General features: G+C 41.5%; 1 protein-coding gene across 10 annotated transcripts in view; it reads right to left on the bottom strand.

Annotated features, from left to right (window-relative positions):
• The window catches only part of fgd4a (FYVE, RhoGEF and PH domain containing 4a), a 58,094-nt gene that overhangs the window by 19,721 nt on the left and 17,031 nt on the right, over nt 1-21,342 (bottom strand). For 6 of the 10 annotated variants that reach the window (XM_044123918.1, XM_044123917.1, XM_044123911.1 and 3 more), the window contains exon 2: nt 8,279-8,362. In XM_044123918.1, the coding sequence (XP_043979853.1) occupies nt 8,279-8,362 (84 nt within the window). Of the gene's footprint in view, nt 1-3,818; nt 3,959-4,986; nt 5,139-8,278; nt 8,363-14,247; nt 14,300-20,925; nt 21,062-21,342 lie in introns of those variants that run through there. The other 4 variants (XM_044123919.1, XM_044123913.1, XM_044123916.1 and 1 more) reach the window with 4 other exon arrangements.

The following is a 21,342-nucleotide window of genomic DNA, read 5'->3' on the forward strand; positions in this document are numbered from 1 at the left end:
GTCTGTTACTGTATATTCACAAAATCTGCAAAACTAAAGTGCTTCTAATGATTTCTGCATCATAAATCCATAACTTTGTTTTGTGCATAACTACACAGAGGTTTGTGAAACCGATTAGCATTTCCTTCCATTCTTTGTGCTTTATTTAGTGAAACAGTCACCGTCTGAACTCAGACTACATTAAGAGTTTCTTGAGTTCGCTCTACGTGTGCAGCGCCTCTCAGGATGAAGTTTGTTTGCTAAAAATTGTTAGTTTGAGCCAAAATGGTGTTTCCAGCACCATATTTATTTTTCTTAACATGATCTTTATCTGGCCAGCCCTGAAGCATAAAGAGGGAGAAACAACCACAGAATCACATAGTCACAGTTTTAATTTCATACAGTCTGCCCTAAATTAAAGGCAGTAGCTGGAGGAGCTGTCTGCCTGGAAACGATCCCACGCTGCGTTCGGCACGACCACCTTCCTAAAATAACCGATTAATTACCAACATGGCCTCGACAAATTTCTCTTGATAAGCTGGTTGGCTTCCCCTCGCAGCCACATGAAGCCATCACAAGAAAACAGTCAACAAGTTGTGTGTTATTAAAGGAACGGAGCTCAAATTCCTCCTGTGAACTGATCGTTTTTATCCTGGAGAACTGCAGGAAATATGTTCATCCTGAGACAAACTGGAGCTCCAGGAAGTCAGCTTTAGTTTGGACTGAAATAACTGCAGCTGCTCTGATTGCTGCTGCAGATAAGACCAAGGCAATGCAAACCCAGACAAAGAAGTGAAAGAGTCAAAATGTCCAATTATTTTAATCTATCAACATTTAAATAATAGTTTCTCCTAACTGGAGAGTTTGGTGAAAGCTGCTGCTGCTCCTGGTCTCACACTTATTCCAGCATCTTCTTATTAAAACCGTCTGGGAAGAGCGACAGACTGCTGCGTTCAGAAAATTAAAGGCAGCCACGCCGCAGAAACGCTTTGATTCTCTGACAACCAGAGGAGGAAGACAGCAGATCCCAGAGAAACCATCAGTTTTCATCTGTAGACCTAAAGAGGAACGATCAGAGTCAGCTGCAGCAGGTCCAGTTGCTGCAGACAGAAACTAGAGAGCAGGCTGAAACCTAGTGCAGATCCGAACCTTCAGAGTCACATAAAGACAGTGACAAACTCAGCCTTCTATAAAGGATCAGTGAACCGCTCAGAACAACAATACATTAAAGACCAGCTGCTGTCACAACAACCTTCCAGACTCTCAGGTTCTGGTTCTGAACCAGAACCAAACATGGAGAAGCAGCTTTCAGCTTCTATGCTCCACAAATCTGGAACAAACGTCCAGAAAACTGAAAAACAGATGAAACCCTGAGCGCCTTTAAATCCTGCTTAGAAACGTAGCTTGTTGACACAAATAGACACTTTTTCATCTTTTAGGGACAATTTTTTTTACACACGGATGACATTTTCTTGAAAACGAATACTAGCTATCACATTTATTAATACATTTTTTTGCATTCATCTTACTTTTGCAGTATCTTTAATCTCAAAAAGCAAATCTTACAGAAACTGTTTTTATTAAATTTAGTTTCTACAACGATTTACTGATGTGTTTTGTTGATTTCAATAAAACTGTAATTTCCTTTAGTCTATTACTGAGCAGATAAAACAAAGGCTGTAAAAGCTTATTTTAAGTTTTCCATGGCTGCTTGGAGGATGTGATCATTGCATCCCGCCGCCTCTCCTCTGAAGACGCACCAGAACGCTCAGAGCCTGCAGCCGTCTGCCGATGCTGAAGCTCTGCAGCACATCTGCGATTTCAGCAAACGGCTCAGGAAACACTGACGATTAAAATTGTTGCAGCAGATGCATGAAATGTGCAGATCTCAAAGTAAACTTTTGTTTTCACAGCTATTATAGCAACAGCCACCACTCTTACAAACACGGGCCTATAAATGCAGCACAGCGACGGTTCAAAGGCGACTGAATATCTGCTGCAGTTCTCACACTGCCAGTAAAACCAGCAAAGAGGAATGCATCAGCCCAGCACAAACATCTATTTCTGCAACAAAAACTAAACAATGTCCCTAAAATAGAGAATTATCCAAACTAGAGCCTGAAATAACCCGCTGAGCCTGCAGAACCTGAGAGTTAATGATCAAACCGATGTTACAGAAGTTACAGTTTTCTAACCAACTTTAGGAAAAAATGACATTTCTGTTAATAAAAATCTAAACATTTTGATCTTTAATGGCTTTAAAGGACTGAAGCGACGCTGGCTGGACCGTGAAGATGGTCAGATCGGTTCCTCTTTGCACACAGAGTCCGTGTCGCTGCTATCGTTTTATTTTTAAAAGCCTGAAACGGTTTTGTTCCTTATACCTTAATCTATGCATCTGCAGCTACAGAACACATCCTCTTTTGTTTTCTTGCATCTGAGGAAGTTACAGAGGAACCTTCAGTGGTTCAGGCATCATCTTGAAATGATTTCAGTTCAGTAAAACATTTCGTTTTCTTTTTCTGACCTGAAATTATCATCTCCAGAGTGAGTTGATAAAGATAAATTTAATCATGTAACATTTTCCAATCCCGGACTCTTAAAGATTTTAATGCTTTGTCATGTTGCAACTTTAAGAAGAAGTTGAGTGAAATCCTAAATGTTTTCAAGAATAAAGATCTGAAAAGTGCGGCATGCATTTGTATCCAGCCTCCATGAATTCAAACTATGGAAAACTTTTTAAGGTTCATCTCTGCCAGCTGTCTAACATTTCAACCAGAATATCTGTTTTCAAGGCCTGTGACAACTTTTCAATTAGACTTATATCTAGACTTTGACTAGGCCGTTATGTGATTGGATGTGCTGCACAGACACAAACTGCTTTCATACTTTCATAATTATAATTTTCAGCCATTGTTTATGTTCATATTTAGCATGTCGGATTTCTTCTGGTGCAGAATTATAACGAATGTCTCAAATCAACGACGTAAAAGTCGGACAAAATGTGACATGACCGTTCAGACTGCAGACATTTTGAAAACTATCAAACACGATTTATTTCCACATGAGAAAGTGGAACAGATCAGATTTTATTTAGAGTGAAAAGATCAGAATCAGGCTGTTCAGACTGCCGGGAAAAAAATTGGATTTGGCTCGCATTTACCACGGCAAAAATGTCCAGTTAAAAACTTCAAAATGTCTCCATTTAGGGTAAAGAAAATGTAAAAAACAGAAACAGTAAGAGACCTACAGAAAACTGATGTTTCCCTGAACTATGCAGGTGGACAGGTTTTTCTGAGACTCCCTCTCAGCCAGGACATTTTTCAGATACTTCTCTCCTCCCCACCAGCAGCCCAATCATTTCCTTCTGGTAAAATATGCACTGAAAGCTACGTGAGCAAGAAGCAGGTGAGAAAAACAAAAGACACACCTGTGTGAGCCGTGTGGCGGGTCCCACCCGCCAGCAGCCCAGCGCCGAGCCCAGAAGAGTCAGAGCCTGAAACTAAGGCGTTGTGGCCCCACAGGAATCTCAGGTACAGATTCTCCTTCTTCTTGACAAGCAGGTGACTTTTACTCAGTCACAGCAACTTTAATCGCAATAATAACGTTAATTTGGGAAATTTACATGCTGCCAACAACTGTTTACATTTAGACTATCCAAAAGGTTGAGACAGTATCAGCGTCTCATAAATCGTCAAATGAAATATGGGCAGCAAACTGCGTGAGATTTCTGTTATCTTTCCAGATACTGAGCAGGTAGTCTGCTGCAGAGCCCGGCTCAAACACAAACGGAGGAGAAAGAAACGTTCAACAGAGAGAATCCCAGTAAATCCACTCACCGCGGGTTTCAGACCGGCAGGACAAAAAGATGCAAAGCCAGTCTTCAGTAAGAGGACGCTGCCGTTCGCTCCCACAAGGAAGCTAAGTTTAGGCTCCATGCAACATTCCCAGGCTGAGTGACTCAGCCCAGCAGGGAGGCTGAGAGAAACGCACTAAACTCCTCCCACACACACACACACACACACACACACACACGCACACCCACACACACACACACACACAAACACACACGACTTAGGAAACTTTCACAATGACCAACAGGTCAGGAGCTCAAGACCCAAACATGATCTGACTGATGGGATAACAGCTGTTCCACCTGCAGGCAGATTTTAGACCCAACAGGTTGTTAAAAATTGGACTTTGTGTCATTTTGATGAAACGAGCAAAAAACCTTTAACTGGAGACCCAATAGATGGATCAATACCAGGCAAACAGGACAGTACACTGCAAAAAGTCAAAGTCTGACCAGGTAGATTTGATCCAGTTAGAGCACAATCTTATCTTATTACACTTCAAACAAAACTAAACTAACTTACAGATAACTTTTCAGAAATACTTTTTCACTTATAACAAGACATTATCAAGACATTCTGCTAGTGAAACTATCTATCAATTAAATAGATTTTTATATCACATTTCAGTAACAAGGCAACTGGAAATGTTTTACTTCATAAAAATACAAAAATTAAAACTCATAAAAATAACATACAGTCACTATTTAGAGAAACTGGTGGCAAACATTACAATTTGTTGAGTGTCAACATGAAAATCATCAAAATACATCAACTATGTTGGTCAATATTCCATTTATTATGGTCAAAAGCAACTCTAACCAGGCGGATTTTCGTCTTGATTCATAGAAACTCAGTGTTTCAGCTCTTTCTCAGTTTTCTGGAAGTTTGCTCTAGTACTTAATAATCAATATTAAGAAACTATTGATCTAAAACAAGCTCCTACATCTTCTTAAAAATTACTTATAATTTAGTTTTGTCTTATTTTAAGTGTAATAAGAAATTTGCTGTAAGACTTTATGTTTTTGCAGTGTAAACCTGACCAGAGTGCATCACAGCAAACAACTAAAACGGTTTCTGTTAACTCTTTAAATGCTGAATCATTATTCTGTGAAAATTGAACATTATGATGGTGAAAACCAGGGCGAGCATGTACCTTTAACCGAAGCCAGCTCTGACCTGTCCATGTTCAGCAGCTGCTCCTGGTGCCAGTCTAGTTACACATTTATTGCTCTTTAGATAAATTGCCAGCGGACATGGCAGTGCGTCGCTTCTGAGCCGTTTTACGAATAAAAAGAAGAAGCAAATCCGACAGCGACGCCCGAGCAGGAAGCTTTCAGAAAGGCTGGTTGTGAAAATCAGCTGAATGAATGTCAGAGGCGTCTGTTTATGCTGCTGAATTTTCACATGAATAGTTGTGACACCTGACTGCTCAATGAGGAAGGAATGACATCTCGCTCTTTCAGGGAACCAGTCGGACCAGAATGGATTCCAATCATTCATTTCTCATCTGAAACCAAAGCAAAACGCTCACAAACAGACGGGTGGCGAGGACAAGCAGCTGCGTTTCAATCCTATGGCTCTAAAAACACGGAATGATTGAGCATTATTTACTAAAAACACATCATCATCATCATCATCATCATCATCATCATCATCATCATCATCATCATCATCCTCACGTCTGTGTGAAGCAACAGGGTAACAGAAGTAGCAAAGGTCAACTCTGCACATCTACAGCCGTGGTGTTGCACTCAATGGAGGAAAAATAGTAAAATAACATCTGACATTTATTACAGTTGGAGAATATTTACATAATTTTTCATTAGCATGACTTAATGCATCATGGCAGTCCATAATAATAATTCTTAATTCTTGTATTCAAATCTATCAACATTTATTGATGTAAACACTAAAAAAACCGAAAACAAAACAGCAAAAGTAACATTCTAAGCCATTTTGGGCTCCACTGGGTTTTAATTAAACATAAAATCTAGACTTTCATTAGAATAATTGTTCATTTTAAGCACACATGAAACATTTTTTTACATGAGCATAAAACGACTCGCTGGTCTTCCTTCGATTGATGATTGGATTTTTACCTGAATGTGGATCCAATTGAACCTGAATTATTGTTATTTTTACAGTTAAATTCATAAATTTCCCTCATGTTTTAGAGTGAAATTTAAATCAACAGACACTACAGAAGATAAAACCTGAACTGTTGCGTCTGTGTGCTGTGGTTCAGTTTTGTGTGAATGAGCGTTCAGGCAGAGCGCTGTGGACCGCTGTGGATCGCTGTGGAATGCGTTGGATCGCGTTGGACCACGGTGGATCGCGTTGGATCGTGTTGGATCGCTGTGGATCACGGTGGGTCGCGGTGGATCGCGGTGGACTGCTGTGGGTCATGGTGGATCGCTGTGGATCGCGGTGGATCGCAGTGGATCGCGTTGGATCGCGGTGGATCACTGTGGATCGTGGTGGATCGCTGTGGATCGCGGTGGATCGCTGTGGATCGCGGTGGATCGCTGTGGATCGTGTTGGACCACGGTGGATCGCGTTGGATCGCGGTGGGTCGCTGTGGATCGCGTTGGATCGCGGTGGATTGCTGTGGGTCATGGTGGATCGCGGTGGATCGCTGTGGATCGTGGTGGATCGCTGTGGATTGCGGTGGATCGCGTTGGATCGCGTTGGATTGCTGTGGGTCATGGTGGATCGCGGTGGATCGCTGTGGATCGTGGTGGATCGCTGTGGATTGCGGTGGATCGCGTTGGATTGCGGTGGATCGGTGTGGATCACGTTGGATCGCGGTGGATCACTGTGGATCGCGTTGGATCGCTGTGGATCGCGTTGGACCGCGGTGGATCGCGTTGGATCACGCTGGATTGCTTTGGATTGCGTTGGATCGCGTTGGATAGTGGTGGATCGCTGTGGATCGCGTTGGATCGCTGTGGATCGCGTTGGATCGCGGTGGATCGCTGTGGATCGTGGTGGCTCACGGTGGATCGCTGTGGATTGCTGTGGGTCATGGTGGATCGCGTTGGATCACTGTGGATCGCGGTGGATCGCTGTGGATCACGTTGGATCGCGGTGGATTGCTGTGGGTCATGGTGGATCGCGGTGGATCGCTGTGGATCACGTTGGATCGCGGTGGATTGCTGTGGGTCATGGTGGATCGTGGTGGATTGCTGTGGGTCATGGTGGATCGTGGTGGATCGCTGTGGATCGCAGTGGGTCGCGGTGGATCGCTGTGGATTGTGGTGGATCGCTGATCTGGCTGCCAAGGCAACCTGATGCACAGGACAAGCTCAGGGCAGCTTCAACGTTTAGAGCTGCGCAAACATTGACAGAGGAGCTGCAGCCTGTGTGTGTTCTGCCTGCAGCAACATGAACCAACACGTCGGCTCAGCCACAGAAACGTCACCCAGACGTGTCGCCTGGCAGCCAGGCGGCTAGCTAGGAAGCAACAGCCTTTTAAACAACCTTTCAATGGAAAGTCAGGCTTTCTTCAGGTTTCACCAACTCACATTTAAGACATTTCAATTGATTTAACAGAGTGAAACAGACACACTTCCCATAAACACACACCTTTGTGATAAAAATAGAGCAGGAACTTGCAGCTTCTGTTTTATTTTTGCAGTTGGAGGCAAAACGCCTGGGAGACGAACGATCCTTTGACTTTTCATACTGCGTTTTTCTCTTATATCCCTAGTTTTTAATACAAACATGCCGCCCCCTCCTCCTCTGTGGTGATATCATGAGAGATGCATGACACAAAAGAAAGCTTCAAACCTCCCACACTGCAGAACCGACAGAAACTGAAGGAAATTCTCATCGATGTCAAATTTGCATAAAAGTAGCATCTGCATCGCTGAAGTTTTCTCCATCTGTGTCAAATATTCAACAATTGCCTGCTAGCATTTGAGGCCTGAAGATGGTTCTTTCAGGGATCTTTCGCTCCTTTTTGTGCCGTTATATTCTCAGTTTCAGCTCGTATTTTCAGTGAACTTTAACAAGCACTTCTGCTTTCAGCCGTCTACAGAGCCAGGGGGTCCAGCCTTGAATCACACTGAAGGTTTTACAGACTTGATGCTCTGAGGCAGAAATAGAAACAACCACCTTGGATCAGATTTTAAGATAGAAACAAACGAGGCGATGCTGCTGCAGCTCCTTCAGGACAGGCGAGGACACAAGCGACCTAAACAAGAAGCCTGGAAATTCCTCTAAAGTTTTCTCCAGTCACATCCGTCTGTGGAGACTGCGGTGGTTTTATAGAAGCTATAAAGCCTAATCACTGTTATAGAATCATCAGATATAGTTTTATAGAAACTCTGTTTTTAACCCCTAATTCTTCTAATTCCCATAAATCTCTCAGTTTTCCATCCGACGGTTGAAGCCTGCACATAAAACGAGCAGCAGGTGAGGTAAACCGAAGCGACGCTTCCTACCTCTGGACTGGTCGATTTTCACCGCTATGCAGGTCTCATCATCAGCGCTTCTGGTCTGGTAGCATGGAGTTTTGCCTTTCCTTTCTGCAACAAAAAAACACAACAAACAGAACCGAGTCATTTTTTTTCTTTGTGAAACGTCAAAAATCGTTGCTCTGCAAACAATCAAAAAACATTCTGTGTTACTTGGGACCAGCACCGAGGCTGGGAACAGAGATGATGAGCGAGGAAGGGTATCAGAATATAAAATTGTCAAACTGTAACGGAGAGAAATTTGATGCCAAAGCTCCCAGACTTTCCTTCCAGCTGCATTCATTCAGACCCGGAGCAGACGATGCTTTGTTTAGCAAATGGAAAGGAGCTTAGCGCCCCTTGGAGACATAAACCCTAATTAGCCTGGATGTGATCTGTGGGGAGACCCAGCAGCCTTTCCACACATTCGGTTAATATGCACATAAAGGATTAAAGAGAAAACAGTAGTGGTCTAAAAGCAGTGATGAGAATGCACCAATCACACACGACCCTTTAATAAAACAGATCCTCTCATACAGATTAGAGCTCACAGATACACAGAAACCAGATGTGACAAACACGGCAGAATCACACATAAACCTTAAAAATAACTCAAACAGCAGTACAGATCAAAACGTTCATGATCTAATTTAATCTCTGTTTAAACAGTGGGCACACTTTGCTAATCCATTAATAGGGCTTAAGCGCTCATTTTAATTTAGCACTTAAACTACCTTGTAAATGTTTAACACACTTAGCTTCCCCTAAATTAATATTTCCAGATAAATTCCAAAGCACTAATCTCATAAATATTCTATTTTTTCCTCACCACCTTTAGCATTATTTCAATAAAAGTCACAAAACCATCATTCTGAGCTTTCACCTTTTACACCAACAGCAACATATAACATCTATTTAAGGACATACCAGGAATTAATTACCCAAAAAGTAATTACAATATCAATTTGGTGTCTTTAATGTGGGATAAAAGTAAATGTTTGTTCATGTAAATTGTTTCATTTTGTGTTAGCATTAAAGCTATTTGGTGTATTTGGCAGTGATGCTCACATGTCAACTGATGTGCTAATAGTAGAGCTAATATTTTGTTTAGCACTTTTACAAACTTTTAAAAATGTTTAACGTGCTTAGCTTCCAATGAACTAATTTTTCCAGGTTATTTCTAAGGTTTTAATTGACCTGTTTTGTAAACCTTCAGTTGAATGAAGTTCAACATCTGTGCTGGAGTTTTGCTACCAACTGTTCACCTCCAGGAGTTAGCCGTTTACATTCATGCTCTTATTTTGAAGTGGGTTCTGTTTCATCTCCTCTTTTTCTCCAAGAAGCTTTATTGATCAAATGTTAACTATAGAATTAACAACTAACAAATTAATGAGCTACACACCGTAGTAAACAACACAACACTTACATGACTTAATACATGAAAAATGTACAGATATTTATTTATTTGAGATATTTTTGTTGATACTTTTCACAACATATGGTTGAATTGAACACTTTAGTATTAGCTTTTGCTAAATATGTTGGTATAGCGCTTTATTGTTAGCGGAACTGATGTTGTGCTTTAGGGTTAGCAGCTAGCCACCATCGGCTATCAGTGATACAGAAACTGAACTCTCAGAGCAACATGGCCAAGGTCAGTGGTGAGTTCACAAAAAAATAGAACTAATATTTAGCAATAATAATAATAATGATAATAATACAGGTGCATTTTGTTGCTTTTTATTTCAGACTTGATCATAAAAAACTTCACCAACATGATTTGATCTAAACCAGGGGTTTTCAAAGTATGAAAGGGTGAGCCCCCCTCCAAGGAGCACAATGCCTGCCGCGCCCCCCCCCCCCCCCTTTGAAAAAGTAACTATAATCGGACTACTGATTACTCATTGAAAAAGTATCTTAGTTAGTTTACTGACTACTTGACTTGCAAGTAACTGTTACATTAAAAGTAACCTTTAGTTACTTTCAGCAGCTGCTAACAACAACGCTCCGCCTCCTGCCAATACTTAATTATCAGCTATTTTATAATGGTAACATCAACAATGTGTCTCCACTTATAAGGTTGAACTGAAGAAGAGATTGTACAAACAAACAAAAAAAGTGAGTAATTTGTGTGATCCACTGTTGTCGGAAAACTCTAAGTAGGATTTTAAAGCCCCCCCTCCCCCCAGCCTCCAGATACAGATCTCCTGAAGCTCCACAGCTCAGATGGTTGCACAGATTTGTGACACTTACCGTAATATTAATTATTATAATGGTGCTAACTTGCCATTACTACGGACACGTTTATTCGTGGCTGTTTTCACGCTTATTGCGCTGTTCATATTGGTCTCGATGTTTGCAACAGCAAGGCTCGACGTCATTCAGAGGTAATACATTAACTTGACATTAACAAAGACACAGCGGGACGGATCATCCTGGAAATGATGGACAAGGAGAGACTGACTAAAACTACCTTAATGACGGACAAATTCTGGGATTTATTATGAGTCTCTGCTTATTTCCAAGCCCAAATGAGTAACTTCACGCTCAAAACGAGCCCAAAAGGCGCAACCAGCAACTCGTTAAATTTTCGTTTACTTTAAAAAATGAAGCCCAAAGCCGCTTGTAATAATCGGACTTGGCGACAGAAACTCAAAATAGTTCCAGTTTTTCCAACAAAATGCGATCTCCTCCATTGTTTACATTTCTGTCGATAGAGACGCCGGTCACTCGACAAGACGCGTAGAGGAAATACGATTAAATAACAAAAGAAGATAGTAACGCAGTAACGCAAAAATGATTTTGATAAGTAACTGTAGTCTGACTACTGGATTTGAAATAGCAACGCGTTAGATTACTTGTTACTGAAAAAAGTGGTCCGACGTCAATAACGTTACTGACATCACTGGCCAAAACATCCTCTAAGGGGGAAACATTTTCCACACGCCAGCACACAGTACCAACTTTTTCCTAAATCCACAGAGTTGATCGTGTGCGTAAAAGACGTTTCTCTCACATCAGTAGACAGCAAGCAGATATCTTTCCGGTTTATTTTTCCCTCGCACTGCTTTCCCCTAAAGTGCTCTCAGGAGAGGCGCGCCACACTTTGAAAACATGATTTGATCTAAACCATAATATCTGGTTGGATGTTTGTGCCACAGTAAGGTGAACCTCACCAGTCTCAGATCTTCTGCAGACTAACAGCTCTTCCTCCAGGATTTAGCTTCGTTCATCTTCCCATCAACTCTGACCAGTTCACCCATCTCTGCTGCACATATTCAGTACCTAATTCATGAGCGGGTCATGTTTTTTCTTGACCTGAGATAAGCATGTATCCGGATGTAACGGTGCAGTAGAGCTAAGCTCAGTGCGTCAATGATGACATTTAAAGGGAAAGTTGCTTCTCTACCTGGGGGCGGGGGCCAACTGATTCAGTTATGTTTGTGTGTGTGTGTGTGTGAGTGTGAAGCGGGGGTTGGGGAGGTAATATTCTGGCTCAGGGATTAAAGGAGGGCTTTCTCCACACACCATCTGGAGTCCTCATGGCCTGCCTGCTGTTGCTGCGCTCAGACACACCCACATGCAGACATACAAACTCCTTTTTTACACAACTCAAACCCAGAAAAATTCCTTTTGGAGACTTTAAAACATGGAAGCAGTCAGTTCAGTCCAAACCAGACTCAACCTGCCACTCCCTCTCCTCAGATGTGATTCCTCACATCCATTGTTTCCACAACTGGGGTTTTCTTTTCCACGGCTGCACTGACCAACATGCACTCATAAATTAAAAACATAAAAAATATCCGTGATGATGAGCGATGTTGAGAATCTCCATTTCCAGTGACTGACCCAAAAACTTCTCCTTCTTGTCGGTTAACTTCCTCTTTTTTGTTTTGTATTTCTCAAAATACAACCTCAGCATTTCAACTATCAGCAACGTAAAACAGTAAAAACTCAAACAAAAGGAGAAACTTCAGACATCATGTGCACAAAGGGTTTGTGATGTTGGTCAACATTTACTAACAGGAACAACTTGAGTTTGTGACCTTAATCAGTCGCAAGAAAGATGGAAAACCACAGATAACTCCATGGTTCGCAGAAACTTCTATGATGTACAGTAACAGGAAAACACATTTATTCACATTACCAATAAAGGAACTGAAACAATTTTTTTCTTTACTGCTAAAATGTCAAGAAGCATCTGCCAATGTATTCTTGTTTCTTTGTTTCATTTCTAGCAAACACAGATTACATGTTAGCTAAAAATCTTCTACATGTTGATCAGAACAACAGAAGATGATGAAATGGGCCAACTTTAATCTCTAAACGTTTCCAGGGAGAATCTGATTCAAATGCTGCAGGTATGCTCTCCCTGCCACACATTGGTCAGACAATCTGATGCTTTCAGAAACTCAGATTCCCAAAGATCTCAACGTCTTTTCAGCAAAGACTAAATTATTAATACAAAACTTACAGGATTCATGGCTGATATTTCTACAGTAGTTGGTGTTTTTATGCAATCTGGAAAAAACTGACTGTAAAGAAGTTGGTTGTTTGTTTAATTCGATGGATGGATGGATGGATGGATGGATGGATGGATGGATGGATGGATGGATGGATGGATGGATGGATGGATGGATGACCAGAAAACACGTTGGACATCAGTAGATTTTAAACTCTTTGAAGTAGAACTACAGCAATGCATTCTGGGAACAGAACAAACATCATTTTCTGCTGCCTTCATCCATTTCAAAATAAGAGCATGGATACAAACGTCTGTCTACTCGAAGGACTCCTAATAGTTGGTAACCAAAATTTGAACACAGATGTAGAAATTTATTCATCTGAGTCTTCACAAACAGCCAATTAAGTAGCATGTTTGAATTTATCCAGAAAAATCAATTTAAGGGTTGCTAACTGCGCCAAACATTTTCAAAGATAAAAAAAGCTGATGGAAAACTGAGATCTGCTATAAGCACAATAGTGGAAGTGAATCCAACACTGAGCATAAAGCTAATGTTACTGCAGTCCTGATGCAGCAGAGAAGTGGAAGTTTTCCCACTTTATCCCAATAGGCCTGCACTATACACAACACAAAAAGACATGATGCTTCACAAAAATCTCTTATTTTTCAAATGTTTATTCCATGTAAACATGTTACATGTGTGAACATACGTGTTCAGAGAAGATCTTTGTGACAGAGGAATCAGCCTCTCCAACCTTTTCTAATGTCTGTTCCTGACAAGTGGGAACAAAAACCGAAGGTTAAAACACACCTCAGCATCTAGAAACCCAACTCCAAATGTTTCCTGTGAATTCCTCTCAACATGGACGTCCATCGTCGCCGGACGTCCACGTTACCTACAGTTTGTTTATACAGGACAGTCGACGAGTCGTGACTTGTATCAGACTTATCGGATCCTTAGGAGAATGTTTGCATGAAACATATTTAGTTTATGTTATCTCATGATCAAAATGTGGTGAGAAGGAATCATTTATTGCAGCACACAATCTCTTTGTGGTTATCGACGACATTTATCAGATTCAGAAGACGGAAAAGTGCGTCTGACCGCCAATCAGCAACATCTGACATTCTCTGAATTGTAACTCTATTGACGTGCTGAAATTTGTTGAAGCAGATGAATGTAAAAAATAAAACAAGAAATAAACTCAAACTAAAAAGTGCCTTGTCATTTGGGGAATAAAAAAATGCATCAAACTCTGACAGTCATTTTGCGTTAAACATGGCAAAATAAACAGGCTGCATGTTTTACAGGTGACTGGGCTCACATACACGCCTCACCACTGGGGATATTTTTGGTTCAGAGCATTTCCATCAAGATTATTTTCTCACACAACCCTACTTGTGGCACAAAAATGAGAAGTTTTCTGCCTCTGTTTAGTTGATCCAGCAGTAAAATGACAAAAAGAAAGCAGAGGAAGTATATCTACAGTACCTGCATGCCTTCTCCTCAGATGACAGGGTTTCCCCATCCTATCATCACCACAGCGTTCTGCCATCACATAATCACTTTTTGGATCACTATCATTAGGATCTACAAGGAAATCGCTGCTCTTTCCTCAAACCCAAGTTTCCCTGTTGGCTGGCAGGCAAAAGTCTGTTCGTCATCCAGACAGTCAGCGTGCCTGAACGCTGCCACTGCACAAACCGGTTCCCTAGAAACCAGAGTCGCCAGGTGAATGGAAAGGGAGGAGGGAGGGTTCGTCCTTGAAGATGTTGCTGATGACAACGCCTCTATAATGGTTTTATTTTCTGGGGGAGGTGGAGGATTTGCCATCGTCCCCCTGAAGTGGGAGGATAATGAGAAGACGAGGTTCAAACACTGTAATTTTACTGGTGAGGAGACGATGCAGGTGCAACAACAGAGAAGTGAGAGTGATGAATATGAACCAGCCATAGCAGTTAATAACTCAGATTACAGCAGTAATTTCTGTCTGTTCATCACGTTTCCTATATAAATTGTCCCTGAAGGTCCAGTTTCAGACCAATGTCAGTGGAAGATGTAGAGACTTTACAGTTAGACAAACTAACTTATTCACTTATCTTTCTATATAATTATAGAAATATTTACCAAAAAAATAAAAAACAACAATGCTGTCAACTAAAAGCACTAAGAAAAAAGGCTAATTTACCTCTGGTTCATTTGCATGACTCCCATGGTTTGAGATAACTGCCATTTGAAGGTATCATATAAATAATGTATTAGTGGGGGTTGAAGTATTAACATGTTCAGTCACACCCCTTTAATCATGCTGTGTGTGTGGAAGCACACGACTGAGGCTTTTATGCTTGGCATTGAAAGCATTGGCTCGTCTCAGCGTCCAGATGCGTCTGTCTATTCATTCCTGTCCTTCCAGAAAGGATAATTACCAACGACTGATGGCTTTATGTCACAACACGTAATAGACAGAAAATTAATCAGCCTTTTGAAGATCTTAAATGTTCAGAACAACCAGATGAGACTCTGATTATAGATGAGAGCATGGCTCGAAACAAAGTCATTTTCAAATGTAAAGCAGCCCAACTACAGGTTTGTAGATGGATTGCTGTTTGATTTTTGCTATCTAAAGCCAAGAGGAAACATATGGTTGTTGGTTGAACATGCAGCTACAGTATGTTGGAAGTTGCTGAAGAAGTCCAGAGGTGTGAATGAGTCATCAAACTCAACGAAGCGAACTCAGACCTGACTACAAACCTCGGCCTCAGCTTGCAGGCGGTAGTGAACTCTGGGGCGGTCCGAATGCATATGTAAAAATATTCTAGTGTTTTTTGCAATTTAGTTTTAAAACAAAAGAAAAAAAACAACCATTTATTAATTTTTTGCTTTTTTATTTTAAAATGAAAAACAAACAACAAAAATAATATTGAATGGACTTCTACACTACATCACATCCTAAAATCTCTGAATACATTCAGATGTGACACCCTTCAATGATTCAAGAGTATGAATATGATTTTTTCTCTCTGGGCTACAGAAACCATAAAGGACGTCTGACTGGCTGCTGAATGATGCTCTGTGTTTCTAGACGTCACTAATTCTGCTTTCTTTTGTTTCTTTAGCAGAACCTTAAAGGAATTTCACAGCCATGAATCACCTGCTGTTTGGAGTCAAGAATGCCGACATTATCAGACTCTGATTGAACAGGAGCAGCAGAATCAGGACATTCCTTTGCAAATGTAGCCAAGAAAACATTTTGCCTACAAAAAAATCTCATAAAATATGTAGCTCTGGAGCAGATGTCATGCATTTGCTGAGTGGTTACCAGCGTGCTTCTTTCACCCAGCTCAGCATGAGAAGATATACTCTTAGCATGATCTGAGCGTGTTCTCTGGCCCGTGTCTAACAAGGGCAGGCCAGTGGGGTAACTGCTTTAAACAGAGGGGCTGTGATCTTGAACATGCTCAGTGTGTCTCTAGAAAAGCAGCGACACACAGCTGCTGTCCTCCTCTCTCCCTCGTCTGGTTTTCTACCAGCACGTCTCCTCCAACCACACTGATCGGTCCGTCCACCTTTTAAAACATCACAGCTGCTGGACAGGAGCTCCCATATGTGTTAATCAATATGCTGTCTGCCTAATTATCACGTCTGACTGAGTCCCAACGCAGCGGTGCGTTCACAAATGAGCCACTATGCATTCAGTGCAGGCGATTACTTTAGGAGGCAAACCAGCTCTGAGAGGATTTACAGGTTAGAGGCTGATGAGTGACAGAGACGCACATCGAGACTATACTGATATTTAACAAGTTAATTCTTATTAATTACATCAATTTAATGAATTTATTATTATGTTTTTGCACACAGGTTCCATTGGGAACCTTTGTATTTGTCGTTTCTGGTAAGCCTGTAAATATGGCGCACCAGCTACATCTGCTAACAGCAATGATGGAAGCTGCTTCTCTCTGGTCCCACTGGGGTTCATCTCTGCTTCAAACTGGTCTGATGGGACGCTGGAAGAGACTGTTGTTGTGTTAAAGTTGTGCTAAAAGGAGTTAGCTTATCAATGAGGCTTTTCAAGCCTAAAATAGCATCTCAATGCTAAACATGTAGCAGCTAATGCTAATGTCAGCGTCCACATTTCTAAAGAAGATCCATGAATGATAAGAGAAACTCTGGATAGAAAAACCCGTTGCTCCAACCTGATGGTTAAAGAACAGAAATAACTTTGATGTTCAGCTCTAATGGATATTTATTCAATAGTTTAGCAGCAAACATACATTCCCACCACTATTTCAGATTTTATGTATTCCTAACTAAACGGTAGAACTTGAATGTTAACGAGGTACTTTTTGCTTACAAGCATCTTTTAGCTGTTTACATTAGAAACAATTTTTTACCCAATACTTCTGCAGAGTATTTTAAATAAAAGCCACAGGTTCTATTAAAATGTCAACTTTTCTGTTTTCTACGTCTGCAGTTTTTGCCCTGGAGTTTTTCTTAAACCTGATCAAAAGCCAGTTTTCTCTACAAAAACAAATAATATCTACAGCTCCTTCACGCTATTTTCAGTTTAATCTGGGGTCATAACCTGTCCTGTCACATTAAAACCAGCAGCATATCAAGTTTCCAGATAATAATGTACAGTTAAATCAAAGCACATGATTTATTTAACATTTTTAAGACTGTCATAAACAAATATTTAAATATAATTTTAAAAAGTCACAGATCTACCAGGGTGTGTGTTTGGTTTGTTTGCAGGACTCAAGAGGAAGCAGCAAAGAAATGCAAGTAATGTGAGTATGAATCAGGTAATATGTAAATGGAGGTAAAAAATAAAAATAATAAAAATAAGAGACTGCACAATAAGAGCAAACTCACAACAAAATGAAACTGTATTGTTGTTAGAAAAGATTCTCAGCTAAAAGTAAAAGTGCAACTACGTAGAATTATTTAAGAAATGTGCAAGCTGTGCATGAAGAAATGACAGCAGGTTATTTGCAAAATAACAGCTGGGACTTTTGGAGCAGTGGTGGTTCTGGAGGAAGGATCTACCATAAAGCTACCATTGTCCAACACTGATGCTACAAGCTAATTTTGGAAACATTTGCACTACTTTATCTAAGTTTTTACTGTGTTTCTCCAAATCACAATGACATCATTTTAAAGGTGTTCTCTGGTGACACAAATTACATTTATTTCAACAAAAGAAACTTAATTATGTGCTGCACAAAGCAAACATTAGCTTGACAAGCTGGAAAACAACAGTTGGAAGACTAGAAGAAATTTTAAAGAAAGAGCATAAAAACTAAAACTAAACCGAACTTTCTGCCTGTTTCTTCAAAGGTCTCTTTTGTCTCGAGTTGATAAGAGAGAATTGGGATCAGGAGAAATTCATAAGATCTGGCTCACTGCATTACATCTGAAGTAAATGGATGAGGAACATAAAGCCAGTCAAACTGCACAGCAACTTCGTTCTCAAACAGCATCTTTGTGCTCAGCATGAATGAGGCCCTCTGACTGAGAGCTGGAGCCATATTCTCAGCACAAGCTGCCAATGCAGCGGCAACCCCGCAATCCTGAACGCAAGCCTGCAGATGGGCTTGAAGCCAAGGCTGGAGCAAGCAGTCAGCAGGAAGAGGAGGACAGCAGCCATGATTAATATTCAGAGCAACTCAAACTTCCTCTACAGCTAAATGTGAGCTCTTTCTTCCCCAAATTGGCCTGCATAAAACGATTTGAACAACTGAAAGTACACATGCAGTCATCTTTGATCTTCTGTTCTCATGGACACAGCAGCTAATCTGATAGTGGAATAAAGTGTCAAGCAGCATCAGCATTCCTGATGTGTCAGAGGACATTCAGAAAGACAAACCTCAGCCCACCGAGGACAAAATGACAGCATGATCAGCTGCCAAAACCTGAAGGGCAAAGCAGGCAGAGGGGCAATAATGAAAACATGAAACAGGCAAAGTGACGAGGATGAAAACCGACGATGAAGCTGCTGAATCAATAAAGGGAAGAGACGCAGCTTTCATAGCCACCATCATCCCATAACATGGATATCTGAAACGTCTCCACAGCTTCCTGGAAACAAATGTAGAGACGTTTTTTAGATGTGGTGAATTGAGCCACAGGCAGTGGTTGTATCACCTCTGCAGTAAAGGTTTCTTTAAAGGGTGGCAGTTCACACTTTGTGAACAAACTGTTATAATCTAGATCCTCATAAATCTACCTGTTTGTCCATCTACCTGACTCCTTTACAGGTGGTTCCTGCTGATTAGAGCAGTTATTTAAAATCAACTCTACAACAATCCATCACTTAAGTGGGAAGAAATGGCCTCACAGTGTTATCCTGTTAAAAACAATGAAACCTCTGTATGAAAAAGGAGGAAGTTTCTTAAACGGAAGCTTTGCTGGGATTTTTCTCAACCTTTTCTTGAGCTTTGATGAAACACTTAGCAGAAAACCTAATAGACTGTCAACTCAATATTATTAACAAACAAGATAATAACTGGGATGTGTAAGAAAGTAGTGCTCTCTTCCCTCCCTGTGGGGGAAAAAAATCAGTGGGAAACGGAGCGGAAGAAGCAGCTCTGCTGGTAAACGCTCAGCTGCAGAGACAGGGATTAACCTGAGTCACAGTGAGGGAATATGAAAGGCAGGGATTCCAGTGGTGGCACATTTCTGCTAACAGTGGAGCTAACTTTTCATTTAGCCCTTTAGCTAACTTAGAAAACGCTTAGCGCACATCATTTCCCTACATCAGTGGCGCCTGCAGCTGGACGCACTGTGCATACCCTGACATTTTCCTTTGAGTAGAAAAAAGAGAAATATTATAGTTATTGTACTTTTTATTGTTTTTCCCTTTTATTCCACAACATTGTGGAATGAAATAAAAATTGCATTTTGTGTAAAAATGCAATTTTTACACATCTGTGTGTGTCTGTGGAGGGGGGCACATGTCCGTCCTTCTCCTAAATGTTATTGGTCAGTTTACTTTACTCTTTCTGTAAGTTAACTGTGACTGCAGCAAAGCTAGCTAAAGATTTACCTTTAACCCTGACAGTTTTAGTTAGTGGATCCCGCCTGGACTTTTTACTGTGTTTGCTTTTACAAGTTTGTTTTTTTTCCGTTCAGTAACTGAACACCCCGTCCCTTCTCCGTTGACCGACCGTGACACCTGCCGCGCGCTTCCCCACCGTCACTCTACACTGGAAGAGTTAAGTAGTTCCATCTAGTCAAAATGTTTGTCAAAAGGAGCAGAAATTGAGCAAACATTGTTGCATCACTTCCTCCTCTGGCCGTCTCAGACGCCACCTGAACCTGGGAATCTCTGTCCTCGTCCTCACGTGGATCACATGGGTAGGATTTGTTTTCCTGTCTTTATTCGTTAGCACAGCTAACATTTTAGTTAGCGATTCACCACTGAATTCTTGACCACAAGAGAAAAATCAATTTAATGTCATTTTTAGAAATATCTGGTTCTAATAAAATAACTGCCAAGTCATTTTCTTTGCTTTTTAAAAAGATCTGGAAGTTGCATCGTTCTCTGTGTGATTGTCTGGCTGCTTAAAATGACAAATTGACTTTTAAAATCATAGTTTTGTTTGTGAAAGATCAACGATTAAAGATTGATCCACAGCTTTTACACACAGCTGCAGAAGCATGTAGCCAAACACACACACATATTTTCCAGCAGCTCAGGCCAGCGATTACACCAATCGAGGCAAACAGAGTTAACTGAAATCAGCAGCCTCTATGTGCAAAGATATGTGGGCATGTGTGTGTGTGTGTGGGCATGTGTGTGTGTGTGGGCATGTGTGTGTTGCAGCATATCTTGAGACAGACTGCAGCTGATTCAATATTGCCTTAAACAAAATGAATAGTCCAGAGCTGCAGCTGAGAGGACCCACAGCGCTGCCACAGACACCCACGGCCAGCAACGCCACGCCGCGCCGCAGCACCTGCCACGTCTGGAGAGATCAACGGCTCGTCTTTTGTCTCGGGAGTCCCTCCCTTTGTTACCCTGAGCAGGTAACGTGTTTCTCAGTGAGACGAAAGCCAAAGCCGGCGCTTTCTCCCTGTGCGGATGGGGAAAGTCACACCGCCAGGGTTTGCATTGTGCGTCTCCTGCAGCCTACCGGTGCTGCTGGGTGAACGGACAGAGGCACTGACCTTAGCAGAGGCTGAGTCCAGTTTGAGTCCGGAGATGAAACAGAAATCCTGAACCGAGGAGACCTTCCTCTCTCTGCCTCTGTCAGCGCTCTGACGCTCAGGCTGGCAGGTTCAGCCTCATCATATTAAACTGCTGCCTCACCGCATTGGTTGCATCTTCCCTCCCTCACATTGGCCTCACACACACACACACACACACACACACACACACACTTCAGCAAACTGATAAAGTGACTCGCCCTCTAGCTCAGTTCCTCGCTGGCTTCGGTTTTCCTCTTTATGGTAAAGAGAAAACGATCGCATAAAGGCGGAGGACCCCGAGTGGAAGCCTCCTCTGTGGGTGTGCATATGTCAGAGAGTGTGTGTCGCATGGACAAGCAGACCCATTGTGTTGGATGAAGGGGAGGGCTGGTGAGA

The sequence above is a fragment of the Gambusia affinis genome, linkage group LG08 (assembly GCF_019740435.1).
Source record: "Gambusia affinis linkage group LG08, SWU_Gaff_1.0, whole genome shotgun sequence".
Taxonomy (NCBI): Eukaryota; Metazoa; Chordata; class Actinopteri; order Cyprinodontiformes; family Poeciliidae; genus Gambusia; species Gambusia affinis.